The sequence below is a fragment of the Vidua macroura genome, chromosome 9 (assembly GCF_024509145.1).
Source record: "Vidua macroura isolate BioBank_ID:100142 chromosome 9, ASM2450914v1, whole genome shotgun sequence".
Taxonomy (NCBI): Eukaryota; Metazoa; Chordata; class Aves; order Passeriformes; family Viduidae; genus Vidua; species Vidua macroura.
In genome coordinates this window covers 27,777,678-27,797,353 of record NC_071579.1, presented here as the reverse complement: position 1 = coordinate 27,797,353, position 19,676 = coordinate 27,777,678, and the positions used below count along the sequence as shown (strand labels likewise).

Below are 19,676 nucleotides of genomic sequence, written 5' to 3'. Positions count from 1 at the left end.
TCAAGCCATCACACCGTTTAAAAAAAAAACAAACTCAGACAGTTTTCATATTGGAAACATCCCTGTCTTACATATTTCCATTTGCAGTTATATTTCATTCCTATTTATAATTCAAAAATCTTATTTTTAATTTTTATTATTTTTTAATTTTCAGTTCCACTCAGTATTTACTAAGTATACTGTATGTAGTATTTGGCAGTCAAGGTCTAGTCAAGCTGTCTTATCTTGAAAGAAGCTTTATTTCTTATTCTGTTAATTTGTCCTGGAACTGGTATTGAACAAAGACTAAAGCAGAGGGGTAATATATTTCTTCCTCAGACTAAGCACTATGGATATATAGAAAAAACCTATCCAGACATAGTGGTAGAAATCTCAGAACAATCCATGTCCATCTGTATTTTTTTGTTGTTGTTGTTCTTTATGTTGCACTGATATTGGAACAGGATATTTGGTGTGCACTGGGAGAAGACAGAGATCCTTAAACACCCCTGCCTGCTTGGGGAGACTGAGAGTGCAGACAGGATCAATAATTCTAAACCAAAGTCATGGTACTTGTAGCCTTTAGGTCTGTTTTCCATAGGTCACTGGTAGCTCATGGCATACACAGGTAGCTCCCTCACACAGGCCTTACTCACAATTTAATATAAACTTCCACCATCCAAAATTTATTGTTAAAATATGATCACAAGAAAGTTCATAAAGAGTTTTAGCGGTATTTCTGTTTGAGATCCCTAGGGTGTGCACTTAGAGAGTGAGACAAGGATCAATCTTTTCTATGTTTTGATGTTTAATTTTCCCTTTTAAAAAGTACTTCTGTTAGGACCAAGATTTCTGAGTATTCCCATTGATGTGAGTGACAAATGCTTTCCAGTAGAGCTGAGGAACTGGTTTGTTGTCCATGACTGCCACTTGGTTTCATGATTCTTTGTGGGTAGAATCCCACCTGACTGCAGGAGTTCCTGTGGGAAGGGCTGTGGGGCTGGGCATTTTCAGGCAGTGTTGGTGCAGAAATGTGCACAAAGCCACAGACAAGGTAGTTACTGAGTTAGGCTCAGTTATTCCCAAAGTTTCCTTTTGGTTGTGTGTGTGAATCACGTAAGCTTTTTCTGAGTAGTCCTTTCCCTTGATTGCCTGCTGATGCCTCCTCAGAGGAAGCACTGGCCCTGCAATCCCACCTGAAATCCCGGCTCCCTCAGACAGGAACTCCATCTCCAGCACCATCCTCCAGTGGTGCTTCAGGGGGAACTGGAAAAGGCCCCCAGTACGTGGTCAGTGACCCTGAGCTGTGTGGTTAGTGAAGAGAGCAGAATTCCTCTCTGCCTCCATGGGCGATCACTTTACATCCTGAAGCACAAGATGTGATTACCCCTCGCTTAGCATGGAAATGTTGGTTTTGGCCATTAAATTATTCAGTCCCTTGGTAAAAAAATAGGTATTTTGTTTGATTCTGTGGCTCCTGTGGCTGTGAATGGCACAGGCCAGGGCATGCTGTGTGAGCAAAATGTTCCTTTTGTTTCCAGCCAAGCTCCTTCTCTCCGTAGTGCGTGTCCTGTTGCTCCTGTCTCTTGGACAGGGTGGAGAGGAGGCTCCCCCATCACACCCTTGTATGGCCCTCAACAGAAATATTCCACAGAGCCAGGAGCCCTCAAATGTAATGAATTAAGGAAGGATATGGATTTTTTTTTTCATGCCTGTGGGAGTATTTATATCTCTTTATATATAGCTATATATAGGCACAGATATATATTAAAAGGCCCCAAAGGATCTGCAAATTTACTGAATTATGCAAGTTACAATTAAGGTAAAATATATGGTATATATTTATTATTACTTTCCAAACCAAAGCAAACTGTGGTTGTAGTACAGTATTAACAGGAAATGTGCAGGCTATTAGTTATTGAAACACACATGCCTGAGCTGCTGCCTGGGAATTTTAGTGTATCCAGCTGAGTTCCTGCTGTAAGTCTTTCAGTGTTTCATCTTCCACGCAGAAGGCATCACCTTTTAGGCTCTAATGCATTATTTGTTTAATTTGTATCAGGAATGATTCCTCCTCTTTTAACAACCTGAATATCACAGCAACCTAATTAGTAGGCAGATACTCAGAAGAGGATTAAAAATACAGCACTGGGGACTGGACAGTTTGACTGATGAAAATCTCCCCGTGAGCGTGCCAGAGCACATTCACACATGCACACACTCACACAGGGGTAATATTTTAGGGACCAGCTTGATCTGTAGGGACTGTGATGAATATTTTGAGGACACAGATCTCCATGTTGGCCACTTGTGCTAACACAGCCAGATTTTTCTGCTAAGTTCTTTCCTAGCTGAAAACTGTGCCTTAACTTCCAGGAAACATACTAAATTCCTTGTTGGGAGAGCTCGAGCAGAACATAGCAGATTTTTATGGTGAGCTGCTCAGCTCTGTGAAACTCTTTTGATGCAGAGAAGGCAGCGATGCTCAAGTGTTACCCGGAGCTGTCAGGGTTTCAGCTCAGGTTCCTGCTCCTAGGATACAGCTGCCCACAGGCAGCAATGTTTGCTGAGCTCCAGCACCAGGGCAGCCGTGCCCGGCGGGAGCAGCGAGCTGGCAGCTCCACGCACTGCTCAGCATTCCCAGCTGGAACAGGGCCTGCACCCCTCTGGCCTTGCAGGGGACCTCTCCACTCTTGAGCACTCATCTCAAAGGTTTCGAGGCACAAACCCTGTTGAGCTCACACACAGGAAAAACAGGAATGCAACAGTGTGAGTGGGGACAAGCATTGCTTTAAACATAACAATAAAAACTTACATTCTTCTCCCATGGTTGAGATTTAAGTAGCCTCTGGGAGTAGTTAAACTGGGTAGGGAAGCTGGGATTTTCAGTATTCCCACAGCTGGATACCTAAGTGTACCATTTTTGTTCGACAAAGCAGCATGATTGCATAGAATTTAGAAACACGATGGCCCATCCTAACAAAGCACTCGGAGCAGCCCGGCAGGTCTCTATGGGGTGCTGCGTTTCCCAGCAGTAGCCAGGACAAGACATTCCAAGAGCAGGCAGAGGAAACCCAACACAGGCAGTTGCAGAGGACTCGCTCTCCCGCAGCATTTCCCTCCCCTATTCAGAGTGGTTTCTGGCTCATCCCGGCATTGGAGTTTTTAGTACGTCTTTTGTTTCTCTTTTAAATGTGTGTGTGGTCATTACCCATATAAAATGTCACTATCATGAGCTCTTCTAGCTATTATCTTTCCAACGAAAACAACTGCAATCTTTTTAATCTCCGTTCAGATAGAAGCATTTCCAGGCTCCTCGGAGCGTTGCTGGCGCGTGGAGGACGGCGTCCCTGTCGCTGTGTGCCGGAGGAGGGGCCGGTGGCCGGGCCGGGGTCCCTGCCCGTGGCCGGGCGGTGCCGCAGCCTCGGCAGAGCCGAGCGAGGCTCCCGTGGGGTCCCGCAGGTCGCGGCTGTGGCAGCCCCGGCTGGGAGCACCGTTCTGTCCGGACAGGGAATGCGGCTCACGGCAGCTCCCCGAGTCCAACCGCGGCCCCGCTGAGCCCTCTGCGGAAAAGCTGCGGCCCCAGGGGAGCTGCCCCTGGCGTTTGGCTGCTGCTGCCCAAATAAACTCGGTGTTTCCCTGCATCTGCTCCTCAGCAGCGCGGGCTCCAGAGAGCGCTTGGTCCCTGAGCTGGGCGGAGCACAGGGGGCCCCGGCATCCTCCGGTCCCTTTTTGGCACCTCTGCAGCCCCAGGCCTTTTCCAAACCAGAACAAATAGGATATTTTTCTCCTTAAATGTTGGTTCCTTTAATTTGACAGTAGTCCTTTTTATTTTACATATTACTGATCAGTACTTACTGGAGGGGATATCTTTCTCACAAAAAAAAAAAAGTTGTTTTCCAGTTCTTGTTATTTGACTTGAAAATATCCTTGCCTTCACTCATTTAACAATGCTAGTTTAATTTGGGGAGATTCAGTCTTTCTAGTTTGTATTATAGGTCTTGCTTCCTTGTTTTGGGAGATGGAATTATCTGAGCATAGGATGGGCTTGGCTTGGTTGATTTAAACCCCTTCTAATATTTAGAGTGTCACTGTGACAGCTTTTGGCAGCGTTCCTGTGCCTCTCATGTTAAATTTGGTTAAGCTGTTGTCACGTTTATTCACAGTTCCCCTCTGTTTACCTCTTGCACACTCTCATGTAGTGCTTAGCCCTCACTGGAGCACAGCCTCGCTCCCAAGGTCAGTCCAACTGCTCCAAGAAGCCGTCGTGTGAAATGATGGTTTATGGTGTTTGAACAGCTTGTGCAGGGGTAGAGGAAGACACCAGTGAGAGATTTGAGTTTTTATTTAGTTAATTTTTGTCTGCCTCTAACAGTTTGTGCTCAGTATTTTTTTCCAGCTCAGTGACATCTATTACAACCTGCAGAGGTGTTTTTTTTTTCCCTTGGGTTCTGTAGCTGGGAAGTTTCCACAGGGTGGCTCTCAGACAGTGAGGTGGATTTTGCAGCATCTGAAGGTTCTGGTGCTGCTTAAAGAGGTCCTTCTTAGGTTTAGCAAAAGCTCTGGAGGCAGCAGAGAGGGTATTGAGAAGTCCCCGTGCTGCCTGTGCTGTTTGACAGGGCACCACTGGGCTGTGGAGCACAGGGCCCCTTGTCACAGCTGTAGGAGATCCACTCTATGCTCATCTGCAGAGTGAAAGTAACGCTTTTCTTTGTCTTGGCTGCAGCTCAACCCTCTTACAGCTTTACCCTGTTAAGCTGTGAAGGCATTAAAACAATGTACTTGCATTTACCCATTCTAGCTACATTTTCCACGTCTGTTTCTACACATGTATCTCAGCTCACAAAATTCTAAATCAAATGGAGCTGTGTTTAAATTGCTCACTGAGGAGTGGTGTCATTTTGATCCTGTTGTTACGGCAAGTGCAGGAAGTCAGTGTAAAGGAACAGAATTCCTTGTCTAACTCTTGCATCCTAGCAAATATCTGAAGGTAGCACTGCATTGGTGTCCTCTTTTTCAATATAATTTGTACCTGCAAAACAGACTTCTCTATAATTTGTCCATTATGGAAATAGTTCATACAAGTATATCATTTTGCCATATTATGATGTGATATGTGAAGTTTTTCTGTATTTTCTTTTTCTAGGCTTGCTCCCAACATAATCTCTCCGCTTGTCAGCCCCCTGAAAGCTTTAGTTCCACCCTCCCTCTTGCAGAAACACGGCTCTCCATCGTCCCACAGCCAGTCACCCAACGGGCAGCAGTTTTCTGGGATACCAAGTACACCGTACGCCCCATTTCCCAGCCAGTCTGTACAGCAGGGATCTCAAGGTAACTCTTCCCTCCTTTTGTTTTTGCAGCTTTTCTAATTTCTAGCTGGAGAGAAAGTATTTTGCTTTTTCATATTTGGCTAATACTGTCAGCATTTCAGTGGGAACTCCAGTTTTTAAATTGGATTGATGTACATACAGATGGAAATTCTAAGACAGGTCCATGCTGTGATATGTCATCATAATGGGGAAAGCTGTTCCAACAGCAGATTTACTGCATTTATTTAGGTCCTTCAGTAGAAGGCTGCTGGCCATGCACCTCCCCTGACTGGTCATCCAGCCTGGAGTGACCCTGCAAGAGCCATCCAGTCCCAAAAAACATGGGCTGAGGCACACCTTGGCAATGTCCTGCTCCATCCACTCATAGTGATGCACAAGACATGGAATTAGACAAAGCAAGCAAACATTTTTTTCATTTATTATTTGGAAGTTTAGCTTGTTTTATGTTCTATAGTAACATGTAAATGCACTCTGTACAACTGTAGGGTGCCTGTGGGATTCAAGGACAGGAATGGGAGCAGTAAGCAGCTGTCCCACAGCTTAATTTCAATAATTTTTTGTTCTGAATTACTCAGCCTTTTTAATTGCGAGCTTACATACCTATTCTGGAGTTCTGCTGTGGGATCTAATTAATGTTCCTGAAATTTTTGAGGCACAAATTAGCAAGAGATATTATTATCACAGATTATTCCAGTAACAGGAGCTTGCATATTTCAGAAATCTGTTATGCAATCCAGATGGTGAGCTGCTAAAATGTGGTAAATATTCCCAATAAAGAAGTGTGCAGGACATCTGTCTGCTTGCAAGAGCCTGAGCACAAACCCGTGAGCAGCTCCCAGCTGGGATGGGGTTGGGTATCCCAGCAGTTCCCTCTGCCCCTGTTCTCTGAGCAGTGTTTTAGCTCTTTGGTTGGACAGGCTTAGTCTGAAAAGTTAAAGTGTATTATATTTAATGATTTGTGCTGAAGGAAAAACTAACTCAACCTGATGCTCAACAGATTATTCAATTTAAAAAGATTAACTCTATAAGGGAGAAGTGGCAGATTTATGATAGCATATAATGATATATGATTATGTTGCTATAATGAGCTAAATAACTACAAGCCACAAGAGGAAAGTTTAGCAGCTCATTACTACGGCAGAAACAAATGCATAGACAGAACAAGTTTTGAACCACTTAAATAAATTGACTTTATTCCTTAAGAAAACCACATTTCCTTTTGAATGAATTGTTGCTTTCTAAGTGTTATGTCATGTGGTTTTGAAAAAGCAATAATTTTCCACTTTGGCCAAATGTTGAAGTATTATTATAAATTAATTATGGAAATTGTCATTCCAAAATCAGCTTTGATTAGCAGCCTTTGAAACCAATTATCTGTAACCTGTACCTAGCTGTACTTGCTCTAGTTTTTCTTTTTTTTTTTTTTTTGCTTCTTAGTTCATTAATAGCACATTTTTCTAATGGAATCTGTAATAGTTTGGGGGTTTTGAATTTTTGCCAAAAAAAGATACACCACATAAACCTAGTGTAGAACCAGGCATCTGTACAGAAGCACATAAACAATGTGGATGTGGAATTTTTAGGAGATGGCAGCTTCGTCAGGCTGGTAGCAGAAATATTGATAATGAAAGAACAAGCTGACATTATTTATATGTTTTAACCTAGCTGTAGTAAGATCACATGGAAATCATTACATGCTGAAAGAATTTGGCAGGCAATGGAATCCTGTAGTTATTTATACCTGACATGATTTCTTGTCAGAAATTTTATGGAATTTGAAAAGCTGAGATTTATTTGCAAATACATGTAAATGACATGACATAACAAGATGGCATTTAATAGCCATATTCCAATTATTTGCTTATTACATCATTCCTTTTAAAGCTGCTTGAAGTTTTCTAGGCTGTGCCTTAGAGAAGCAGAGGCAGCCAGTGTGTGAAGTGGCTAAGTGCAGCTTTTCTGCCACAAATTATTTCAAAGCAAAATTTTAACTAAATGTTATGTTTGGAACTCAGTTTATTCCTTTATGAACTGTTATATTTCTACATCTACTGTACATAAAACATTTAACAGTGATCATTTAAACTGACAGGGCATTTAGTAAATTCTTCACTTGAAAATAACCTCAGAAAATTCTTGATTTAAATCAAAACTGAAGGAAAACCTGAAATCCATGTGGCAAAAAAAATATTGGTGAAACACTTATTGCCAAGTTGGTACTCCAGATTTGCACTCTAGAAGGAGAAGGGATGTCTGCACTGGAGCAGCCTTCTTGCTTACTCTGTATTTTAACCCCTGAAGGGAGTCTTTTTTAAGAACTTGTAAAAAAAATGCTCCCTGTTTAGTTTAATCAACCATATGTGGTTGTTAACTGAATGCTTCGTTATGGGATCTTAATCATATTTTAATTCCCCGTATTTTCTCAGTGAAGCATTTAAAGAAATGTAAAGGAACCACAACTAAATGCAATGAACCTGAAGGGTCAGAAATCACATTTTTAGTGTGATGCTTTGTTCTACCTGACTTGTGTTCCTGCTGCACCCTTTCCCTTCCTCACTCCATGTACTTTCTTTAGTTTCATACCTGCATTTATCCCACCTTGCAGGTAGGTTAGAACAGGGAAGGTGCATTTCTCTGTGAAGCATTTGGCAGAAATCAGGTCCTGATGAACTCAGCAGTGCAGTAGCACCAGGATTTTCCTACACCCCCCTCTTCACTGGGTGGTTCCAGGAACACTTTTCCCTCTACCTTCTCAGATTATCTCACAGTGGTGCTGAGGGATAAACACTGCAATCCAAAAGAGGATTTCATTGCTTATGGCAGTTCTTTTCCAGACTGATTCTGAGGCAGTTCTCTGCTTCAGGTATTTCCAGACAGTGTAACTTAAAACACTTCAAAACAACCTTTCTCCACAAGTCTTGGGAAAACCCGGGATCTGACTAGTTTCAATCCAGTTCTGTCATGCTTGGCTGCTCTCTGCTTTTCTAAGCCACTGTGCCAGCTCTGTAGACCATGAAGATTTTTAATTGATGTAACAAAGGCAAGCCTGGGAGCACAAGGGAAGGACAGCAGTTAAGGGACAGAGAAAATACATGTCATGCCTTCCCTAGAAGTGATGTCTGTAACAGACATTCTAGAAAAGGTTCATTTTTCTTTTTCTCTAGCAATGCATCTTAAGTGCTCTCTGCAACCAGTTGTGCCTCCTTTGAAGCCAAGTGTCTCTTTTTCACTGCTCATCTCAAAAGGATGTATTTTTAGAAGGCTTACAGCAAGGAGTTTGTGTTTTGTAAACAGAAAGGATAAGTATCAAAGCCAATCAATAACACACTGTACCTAACACCACCTCAAAAGAGGGCTGTGTTACCTCTCCTAAGAGCTCCTTGGTTTTTGAGCCAGACTCTCCAGGCATTAAATAGAGGTGGCTGGCTGTTTGTTCCAAGGAAGGACATGCATCATTTAATGCTCAGCTTTCCAAATTTTTGGGCTGCCTCTGCCATAGCAGCAAATATGAGCAGCCTTGGTACAGAGTGTGTAGTGTCTTTATCTAAGAGTCATCCATTAGGACTTCACTAATCATGGACATCAACAATTTAGGTATTTTGTAGTCGATCATATGTTCTCAAGAACTTGAGCATCTAATCCTTGCAGATTCTGCCAAAGCACATATTAAACTGGGAAGCTTCAGAGCAAATCTTTCACCACTCAATGAGTTGATTGCATTTCTACTCAAGAACTGCCTCACTTGGCCTTACTTATTGCCACCTTAGGAAATATGAAGTGACCAGACCCCAAGCTTTGCCTGGTATTGTCTGTTTGATTAGACTTTGGTACTTTGGTAGAGGGAAAACATAGAGAAGTGTGGGAGATCTTCCTGAACAGGAGAGAGCTTGCACACTGCAGGAATTGTAAGGGACAGGTTCACCCCACACAGCCCCAGGTGCTCTGGGGACAGGCTCAGAGATTTAATTTCTGAACAGACTGAAGAGCTGCACAGGCAGCCCTGCAGGGCGGGTCTCTGCTGTGAGTGGGGCCGAGCTGTCAGCTGGAAACAGGGAAATGTGGCTGTGACTGGGATTCACTGAACTGCCCCGAGCTTCTGCAGGAGTTCCTGAGCAAATGTTTCGGTCTCAGTAAGGCTGAGGGAAGAAAGACAACAGCTCCGTATTTTTTCTGGCAATTAGAGGAAAATCCTGAAGCACATTCTGCTGGACTTTAAGACTAATTTGGTTGACTTCACTTGCATTTAAGGGAAGGAGAATCATTTCAGAGAAAGCAGGAAAAGGGGGAGCTGATAGGAATGTGCAGTTTGTGTGCATTGCATCCGGAATAAGGAAGAGCTTATTGAGACAGGATGAAAGAAAATAATAAAATCAGGCCATGGTTGGTTTAAATATTGTGACGTACTTTGATATCATCCTTATGGGAACAAATTACAATTTCTTAGGATGTTGGAACAACTTATAAATTGCAAAATTCCTTCCTCAGCAATTCATTTGTCTTTTACTGTTAAATGTCTTCTTTTGTTGTCTACAACTCATTCACAACTTCTGATGGCAAAACACAAGCTGCTGGGTACTGATAATACAATACTTGGGAAAAAAATCCCAGGATCTAAGAAGTGTTGGGTATGTGGAGGATGAAAGTCAAACTTGCCCCAAAAGCAGAATGACTGAGGCAAGCAGAGACCATACAGATCTATCTCAGCGCTTTCCAGAAGCAGAAGAGCCTCTGGTTGAATTCAGTCTTCACCTGACAACTATCTGGAGTCAGTCCTGCACTTCTAGGTCAATTATACCTGCACACTGTGGTCCCCTGTGTCCAGTGAAAGGGGGTTCATTTGAATCAAGAGCAGTCTGGGAAAGAAGTCTGAGGAACCTGTGAAGGTGTTTTGGATAAACAGCACTGTCTCCAGCAGTGCACAACACACACTGGATGGCAAAAGATTTACTTAACTGAAACCAAAGCAGTGCTAATCATTTAAATACTGCATTCTTGTATTTAAATGAACATTGATTCGTTACAGAAACATTCCCTTAGGAGCTGAGCATCCTGGACCTGATCCAATGGAGGGCTCACTACTTACCCTGGATCCAAGGGTGCTGTTGACCGTGTTCATCTGATCTATTGCTTGAAATGAAGCCCATCATTGAGATTTTTGCTTCAGTCATCACAGTCCACAGCACCTTGTGGGACAGAATCTGATGCAGCTCTTCTGTAACTGCACTTTATAGAACAGGACAATCATTTTTCCAAATTTAAAACTGAGGAACTAAACTCCCAACAGTAATGAAATGCTGTGACAGAAGTGGAGGTAGTACCATTGCAGAAGGATTGAATTGTGTGCAATATCTGCTTTCAGGTTACCAAGGCAGCTTTCACTCCATACAAAACTGTTTCCACTATGGAGATTGCTACAGAACAATGGACCAGTCTGTCAGCAGTGATGTGCTCACAGGGGAATCCCATTGCTTCAGTCCTCTGAGGCAGAATGGCTATCACATACTCAACGCACCTTTACCTTCAACAGGTAATTTATTCCACCTATAAGGAATTATCCATGTGATATTTGTAGCAGGAGGGGCAAAGAACATCTTTTGTTTTCAATGTTACAACAAAAACATGTTTCTGTAAAAAAGAGCCCTGAAGTTAATTTTCATCTATAAAAACCCCAGAAGGAAAGCAAATTGGTTTTTTTTTTTAGTCCTGCTGTATTTGACTGATAGACAAAGTCTCTTCCGTTTTGCTGGATGCCATAGCCAACACCCACCTTCACCTGCATTTTTTGTGTGGTGTGTTCATTGCACATTTCAGGTGTGCTCAGGAAGGCTTTCATAATCAGGTCAAAGTTATAATAGCTGCATTACTACAGTACTTCAGTATTTTAGTATTTTTTCTATCTTTAAAATTAATAATTGACAGAATTGCTGAAATCAAACAAAACGTGAGTATTGTCAGAGCCGTAAAACACAACCATTAGCTGCAATCTTTACTTACATATCTCCAAGAAAGTTCTCTTCATGCCTGCACTCAGGAGGGCACCTCGGTTAAGAGCGATACTGAAAACATATGTTTAAGTGCTTTTTGAATTGGGGCCTGAGTCAGACCACAAAATTAGAGTTGACTTTCCTGTTTGTTTTGTATTAAAGGAGAGACTGTTCAGAGCAAGTGTGCACGCATTTGTCTGCTGTTCCATTCTGGGAAGTGCATGCATCAGTAACCAACACAAGGGAAACATTTAAGATGAAGTTTCAACTTCAACTTTGAATTCTTTAGTGTTACTCATAAGTTTGATATTACTAAAACATAGGGGTTTTTCATGTTAACATCAAATTTCAAGCTTAGATTGACAGCCTGCAATATTTAAAGAACAGACTAAATAAACTTTCCAAAAGAAATTGTAGCAGTAAAGAATAATACTGTGGCAAGACACCAACTTCAACAACAGTTGATTTTTCTGTCTGGGCCTAAACTATCATGAAATGTTTCTGTTTAGTATTTTTGTTTTTAGAGTGGTTATTGAGGCATGCAAATACTTAAAAGGCTGAAATATAAACATGTATGAAATATATATATATATATCTCATCTCATCTTTTAATGTGTAAAATAGAACCATTCAGGTTTGCAAGATTCATCAAGGCTATGCATTAATTTTTTCAGGCTTTTATAGCACCATTAATATTAAATGAGATCTCATCTCACAGGAATGCCCAATGTGACTGGCAAACAGCTGTTCCATGAATCACATTAACAGTCAATAAATTTTTATTTTCTGTTCAGGACTTTGGATAGTTTACTCTATCTGGAATCTAATAATGATTTCTGGGGTGTATGCTTATCTTGGGTTTTATCCATCTGTGGTTCTGTATCCACCCTGTATACAGGCTCATCAAATAGAAATTAGCATAACATAAACACTCACAAAACTTATCAAAATACTGGTCACTCCATTTGGCCCGACACAGATAAACATGCCGAGGTCGTCCTCCAGAACCTCTGGACATTCACTGTGTGCCAGATTTCTGAACACAGCAGAATATGACCTGTAAACCAACAGTAAATTAGTAAGCTGTAGGAAAATGCAGAAATGTAAGTAAGTAGAGAATTTGATCTCAAATAATAAAAACATACCTAGCAGTAAAATAGTCCCAATGAAGTGGACAGGTTCTCCTGCAGCCAGGACTGGCTGTGTAGGATGCAGGATCCGTCCCTGGCTGCTGGTGTGGTGCCATTTAGCCCCAAGGCCCCTGTGGAGCCCGGGCAGAGTTTGGCTCAGCCCCACCCAGGTACACCTGCCTGCAGAGGTGGGGGCACAGTGGAAAAGACAAGGGGAAGGCTAAAGAGAAGGAATTGCCTCATTTTCTACCAAGGCCCAGAAAAAGTCATTTCCCAATGGCTCCACAGACTCCTCCATGGGGCAGAGAAAGGAGCCAGGTCTGGTGCCTCGAGCACAAGGATCAGCCCTCCCCAGTGGAGTCCCCACTCTGTGTAAGGGCTCGACTTTCTGTGTCAGGCACGGGCATTTGCTAAACTGCATATTGTTCCATGTTCTCCCTCAGCTGCTGCTGCTTATTCCAGTTATGGTGGGTGGGCTCTGGGGTCCCTGGGGGCTCAGTCCAAGGGTCAGAACATTGTGCTGAAGTTCCCACAGATGCTTTTCTAAAGACCCAACCCAAATCAGGTGGTATAAAAGAAACCAGAATATGTATAAAGGATGATGCTGAGGGGGTGAACACAGCAGAGGGGAAGTAAGGAGGAGCAGGACTGCAGTAAAATGAACATGTGCATGTGGGCCTTGACTGGCCAGTTGCAAAAGCAGGCTACAGTGGGTCATAATAGGAAATTTTCATGTCCTTTGGGGTAGGCAATAAATGTTTTTTTAAGACTCCCTGGCACTCCAGCTGCCGTAGCATCTGGTAGAATGGCAAACCTGCTCCTTTCCACAGGGATGTGCAGCTCAGGAGGTTTGTAATAGCTGTGGAAGTTTGGCATTATGAAAGAAGGACAGAGAAATTCTTCCCTACTGCCGTGACTTTCTGGTAGCTGGGCAAGCAGCAACCAGCTTGGCCTGGGCTTTGGTGGGCTGAGGTTCACAGCTCTTTCCATGAGCCTGACCTGCCCCAGCCATGCTTCCTCAGACCTGCACTATGTGGAGAGCCAATAAATGTAGGATCCAGACTTCTTCTGGGTCTTAAGAGCAGCTGGGAGACACATGGAATATTTCTTCGAAGTGCTATTAAAAGAAAAAACCCAAACCAAGAGGGCTGCATCACTTCTAGTGCACACTTAGTAGGATCGTTGCCCACTCATTGTTTTGATGTCCTATTCACATAATGACCGAGTGCCAAGAGAGCCGTGCTCTGGTTCTTGCACTTCACTTGCAAGTGCACAGCTTTGCCCAGAAACAAACGGGAGTGCCAGCCGTGATGACACAAACACCCAGAGAAAACTGTGCCTCTCCTGGCAAGGCTTTGATGCTGAACACCATTGTCCCTCCATTAACGCTGTGCTGTGCTGTCCTGTGGGATCCCAGGCCCCAAGCTGTGCTTCCCTCCTCTCGTGCACCGTGGCACTAACTCATGTCCGTGTCCTTGTCGCTCTTCCAGGCTATGAGGGGATCTCTGAAGCTCAGTGTGTATCTGAAGACATGGTCTCCAATGGAACGGATGAAAATGGATTCTTCCAGAACAGTGCCTTTGATCACTGCTTGAATCACATTCCTTCCATCTACACAGATACCTAAAAGCAGTGCTGGCCTTGTTTCCTTTATTATACCTATAACTGCGTATGTAATAACAAAGGTGTTGTTCAAGTACTTTTATTTAGTCTGTATCCCTATATGTGCTCATTTAAATGAACACCTCACATTTACCAAACCATTTTATACATGAATAGTCTGTATAAGATAATATTGGAACCTGTTCCTTTGCTGTGGCACTTTGAAATTCATGCTTTAAGGGAATGAGGAGCATTTCAAGCAGCTTGTTTTGTAAGTTCTCTCAGTAAAGTGTAAATGTAAGTTATATAATAAACTTGTAAAGAAGATGTTTTCCTTCTTGGAAAGTATGCTTCAATTTGAGAATGTTGTTCCCTTTAATCAATTTTCATTTAACTTGTTGGTTCAGTCTTCCCTTTTTTCTTTTTTTTTAACTAAAAGGATTTTTTTAATCAGAGACCTCATGTATATAAAGATCTACATTTGCTCAGCTGGTTTTGTATTTTCAGTTTTACAAGAAAGCATTAAAAACTGGAAACAAGTGTGCTGTCATTTCTTAACACCATTGGGCTTCCTGATACTTCACTTTTAACATGCCTGAAAGGGATTTTAACAAAGCAGTGACATCTCAGTCACTGTGACATGAAAACAGCCCACGTGTATGTGAAGAAAACCAAGGGGCTTCCAGTGGAACAGGGTCCCCTGCAGTTGTTTGGTTCCCTGTCACTGCAGTCCTGGTCCCACTGGGCTGCACTTCCAGCGTAGTGAGGATTCCTGGGAGAGCCACATCCTGCACGGGGCCAGCTGCCAGTGTGTGCCCAGCAGCCTGTTAGAGCTGAGCTCCTGGAAGTGTCCCACGGCGCTCCAGGAGAACAGTAAGGGAAAACTAACTGGAAAAAAAAGTTCACATTTACAAACCACTGCAAGTTGGGCTTAATAAGGGCTGTCCAGACCCTGCATCAATCCATGTCTGTTCACCTATAGAGTTACCCAGGCTGCCACAGGGCACCACTGAAAAGCCCAAGCTGGGTGGAACCCAGTCTGAGGATGGTACTCTCCTTTTTTCATCTCTTCCTCCCCATAAATGTGGGACACAGCTCAGGTCCCGCAGGACGCCTGTGTCCCAGTCCCAGGACCCCACAGCTTTGCTGCTGTGGGAGCATCAGGATCCCTGGTGCCCCTGTGCCTCTCCTCAGCCCCTGCAGCCTCTGCAAACACAGGATTTCCCCCCGTGCCAGCGCTGATCGAGGGTAACCACAGAGCCTGCATGGTGCACTTGTTTCTCCAGGGCCTGGTTGCACCTTGTTAGTGCATTTGAAGGGGCCTCTGTATCCAATTTAGCTTTCTGTCCTCAAGAAATTTGAATGAAACTTAGACATTCAGGAAGTTTTAGTCACTACAGAACAAGGTTCCTGGGGTTACATGACCCGACCCCCCGTTTTAGCAAGGGTTCCTGAAGCTCTCTCCTCTCAAGGACACCCAGTGCCAGCTGCAAACCCATTAATTGTGGCCAAACAGCCCTGGCAGCACTGACTCATCATTCCTCTCCCAGAACCCAAATGCAGAAAGGCCCCAAATTGTGCTCTAAGCCTACACACGTGGCTTTGCTTCTGGATCACGGCCACATTTGGCTTTCTGTCCTGTTTGTTTATTCTGATGCCTCAGAGTTGGGGTTTTTTTGGTCTCAGACGTAAGTGGGCAGAACTCTCTCCCAGAACATTAAACAAGCAGGCAGGTAGCTTAACAACTGCCAAGCAGGAAGAACTAGGGCTTCTGAAGGAAGACTTAGAAAAATATCCAAAGCCCAACAAAGCTGTAATGTCTGAGACAAAAATGAAAATAATTCCTGTGCTGCAATTAGTTGGAAACACAAAAAGGAAACCGTGACTTAAAAACAAGATTAATTCAATTTCCTAAAAATTAAATAAATTCTTCTAAAAACAACTTTTTTTTTGCTAAAAATATAAACTAACCAATCCTAAACATATTTGATCAATTACAAAAATTCTTATGTCACAACAACCAGGCTGTTCAAAACCACACAATGATTCACAAAGGTTTGGGAAACTTAAAGCATAGCAGCTGGGGTGATGATTTAATTCCACAATCTGTGTGAATCAGGTTTTCTGTAAATTAAAAGGATAGATTCAGAGAAATGCAAAGGCACTTGTTTGAGTCTGTATGGTTTGGAAAGTTATCGTAATAAAGCAAGTAAAATACACAATAGCACAGTTAATGGTTACTCGTGTGCTGTGTACCTTATTATTTCCTTTTATTACATGTAAGTAGGGAAGTATCTCATGTAAGCTTTTCCTAAAGACACAAAGAAACCTTTCAATGGAATTTATTGCTTGGCAAGTTTCTCACTGTGGTGCTGTAAAAACCCCAACAACTAATATGTATAATAACTGGAGTAAGGCTTTATATATAATAGAAGAAAATTATTACCCTGTGGAATTAAAATGGAACTGCTGGTTCCACTTGACTGTCAGATACTTTTTCAATCTAAGCAACAGAATTCAACTAATAAATTGCAACACTACTTGAAAAATAGCTACAAATCATTTCCCCAGTGAATGCAAACCCCATTTTTACCCCTGTGCCTGTACTCTGTATATGCAGGATGCTGTAGGAACAACTGAAATAAGATGACCTTCAGTGGCTGATCAAGCTGGGAGAGAGAAAATTAATTTCAAGTTGACACTGAAACAGCAAAGGCACTTCTCTGCACTCTCCACCAGCTGGGCTGGAAGCCAAACATTCAGCAGGACTTCAAAGCTTTTAATGTAATCAAGCTCAGGCTTTTCATTGTATAGAAAACCAAAATGCTTGTTCTGTTCCCATCCTGCTGCAGCACCTCACAAGCTACAGAGTGATGGTCCTGCCGTGCTCCAGAGGGGCCTTTGCAGGTGAGCTGATGAGATGTGCACAGAATCCCAGCATCGTTCAGGCTGGGAAACACTCTGTGATCATCGAGTCCAATGTGTGGCATTTAATGACAAAATAAGAGTCTTGTAATGCCCTCATTCCGATGTGGCACAGGAATGTTCAAGCCCAAAGGCTCAGGTGTGCAGCAGGAACAGCCACAGCCTGCTCAGGGCTCGGATGTGCTCCCAGGGAAAGGATACAGGCGCCGAGGACATTCTCAGATCATTTTCTCTTCTTACATGCACACCCAACAGCAGGAACAGCTGCTGCTGGTGGAAAGGCTCCCCTGTTTCTGAGACTGTCCTTTCAACTGGATACATTTTCTAAATGGTAGAAGTCCAAAAAGCCAAATTCCAAAGCACATTAAGAGCACGGGTTTGATACTGCAATAGCTCTGAGTTACGCAAGCAGTGCAAAAAAACCCCAGTGCTTAAAACAACAACCAAGTATGTGAAAATAAACAGTGGCTGTAAATTGAATTTAAATTGCATAAGAGAAAAAGATTTCAATGGGTTTTGTTATGATCTTATTAAGACCTACACGATTTTAGTTCAGCTCTCCAGTAATGTATTTGTATTAAATTAGGTCAGTGCAACAGAAGATGGAAAAATAGCCAGCCTATATAATTTAATTCACTGACAGCACAAAGCCATTGGAATATTCCCTCCTGAGATAAGCCCTTCTGAGATCTGCAGAGTTACACTAAAAGCTCCTCTCTGCTTCAATTTCAAAGCAAACTGCAAATCCCTGAGGTGATTTGGGAGTCCATGGCCCAGAGTCAGCAGAAGGAAGGCTCTAGCCATAGATTGTCACAGCCTTGCAAGGCTGCCTGTCCCGGCTCCATGGGCTGAAAACCACTCAATCATGACAAAATTTTTCATTAAACCATCGAAACTGTACTAAGTCCCAATCTAGCTAAAGGCCTTATAAGACTGGTCTTTCTACTGGATTCCTACTGAGATGAAATTTGCCCATTCCTTTGGCAAAATGATTTCTGTAGTAGTGGTGAAGCCAGAAGAAAATAAAATAGTAATTCTGGGCAAATACAGGTTTTCTGGCCAGTGCCAGTAACTCTCATTCAAAACCAAGTGACTCAACTTTAAAAGTGCATTCCTGGCCCTGTGTTATACAAATGTTCTCTTCAATTCATCAAGGACACCAAGAAAAGCATGATGCTAATTTTCAAAACTCTTACAAGTTTAGGCCATCTTGATTTCAGAGTTTCTCCCTCCTTTCTGAGAGTCTGCAACCCTCTGAGTGTGCCTGTGTGGCAGACACTGGACTGGAATGAGCTGCTGGGCACAAGGACAATACAGAGACATGGCCAGTGGAGACACTGGCCTGGGACTGGGCTAGGAAGGGAGCGCATTGTGCTCCTTTATTGGAGGATTAGAGCCACCTCCCCACACTTTAAGGTTCCCTTCATTTCAGAAGGGCAGCAGGATGCCCATCCTCAGGGCAGTGGTAACCGAGAGAGCTCCAGAGCAGCTCTTCCCCTGCCAGCACTGGGATCAGTGTGTGGGGCAGACAGGATCCAGCATTTTCAGTAACTCAGGGAAGGCTTCCTTTCCCCCTTCTCCAGGTGTCCATGAGTGGACCAGCACCTTGGCTTCCTCTCAGACACTGAGAAGGAAAAGATGCCTCCAAAGGGGGTGTCAGTCTGTCCCAGGAAGGTGTTGAGGAGCCACTGTCTCCACTGAATGGACACCAAAATGCAGACACAATAAACACCTCCCAGCACACCTCCTGTGATAAGGAAGGCTGAGCCTGTGCCAGTATTCCACATCCTTTCCTGAACATCCAGTGCTCCTCTCTGAAACAGAGCATGCCCCACGCGGCAATCTGAGCAAACCTGGAGGCCACTGGGACCAAATGAAATCCCTCTCAACCTGAGTAAGTGACGCTGCTGAATGCAATGGGCTGAGGAACAGATTTTTAAAGGTGTCTGAAAGCCTAAAAACAAAAAAAAGGACCAAGTGGTTTGGGTTTGTTTGTTTGCTTGTTTGTTTTTAACACAACTGCCTTAAACTGCTTTAATTTAATCTCCAGGATTTTTTTCTTTCTGAGAAATCCCCTTAGGTATCAATTTGCATCTTTGGTTACATTCTTCAAATATGGGCTATACTGCATTAAGAGTTTTCTTTCCTATCTCTTTGATTCTCTTTGAGAATCACACATTTGCCTAAGGAATTCTCTGTGGAGCTGAAATTTGTTAGGATTATAAATACAGGCTGAGCTGGGAACAGGCACTGGAAACTGCCATGAAGACCATGTACAGAAAACAGTGATTCTAGTCACACAAGATACCTGATACAGTTGGCAGGAAGGCAAAGCTAAACAAATGCAGGTTTACATTTTACTATTTAAAGAATAAAATATTCAGCTTGAGTTCCATTAACACCTGTCAGGACTTTGGTACATACTCAAATCCACATTTCTAATTTTACTGCTAAATAATCCCAAACTTGGCAGTTAGAAGGTAAAGTAAAATACCCAGGCTAAACATCTGAAGCAAATTGTAGCTCCCTGGAAGAGCCCTTCTGGTGTATAAATGAAGGTCATATGTATAAATGATTAGAAGCTTAAGGAAATATGTCTTCTGCTTTTCTAAATTGATAACATACATATTGCATTAATATTCCCACATCAATTATTGGACATGTTCCCTGCTGTAAGAAAAATGATCTTTTTTTTTTTTTTAAATAATCCTGTGGAATAACATTCT

General features: G+C 42.8%; 1 protein-coding gene across 1 annotated transcript in view; it reads left to right on the top strand.

Annotated features, from left to right (window-relative positions):
- GLIS1 (GLIS family zinc finger 1) overlaps positions 1 to 14,565 on the top strand; it is a 180,600-nt gene extending 166,035 nt beyond the window's left edge. Inside the window, 3 exon segments of the mRNA XM_053985344.1 lie at positions 5,126 to 5,310; positions 10,669 to 10,836; positions 13,914 to 14,565. Coding sequence (XP_053841319.1) covers positions 5,126 to 5,310; positions 10,669 to 10,836; positions 13,914 to 14,050 — 490 coding nt within the window. The 3' untranslated portion in view covers positions 14,051 to 14,565.
- Positions 14,566 to 19,676: the final 5,111 nt, after the last annotated feature.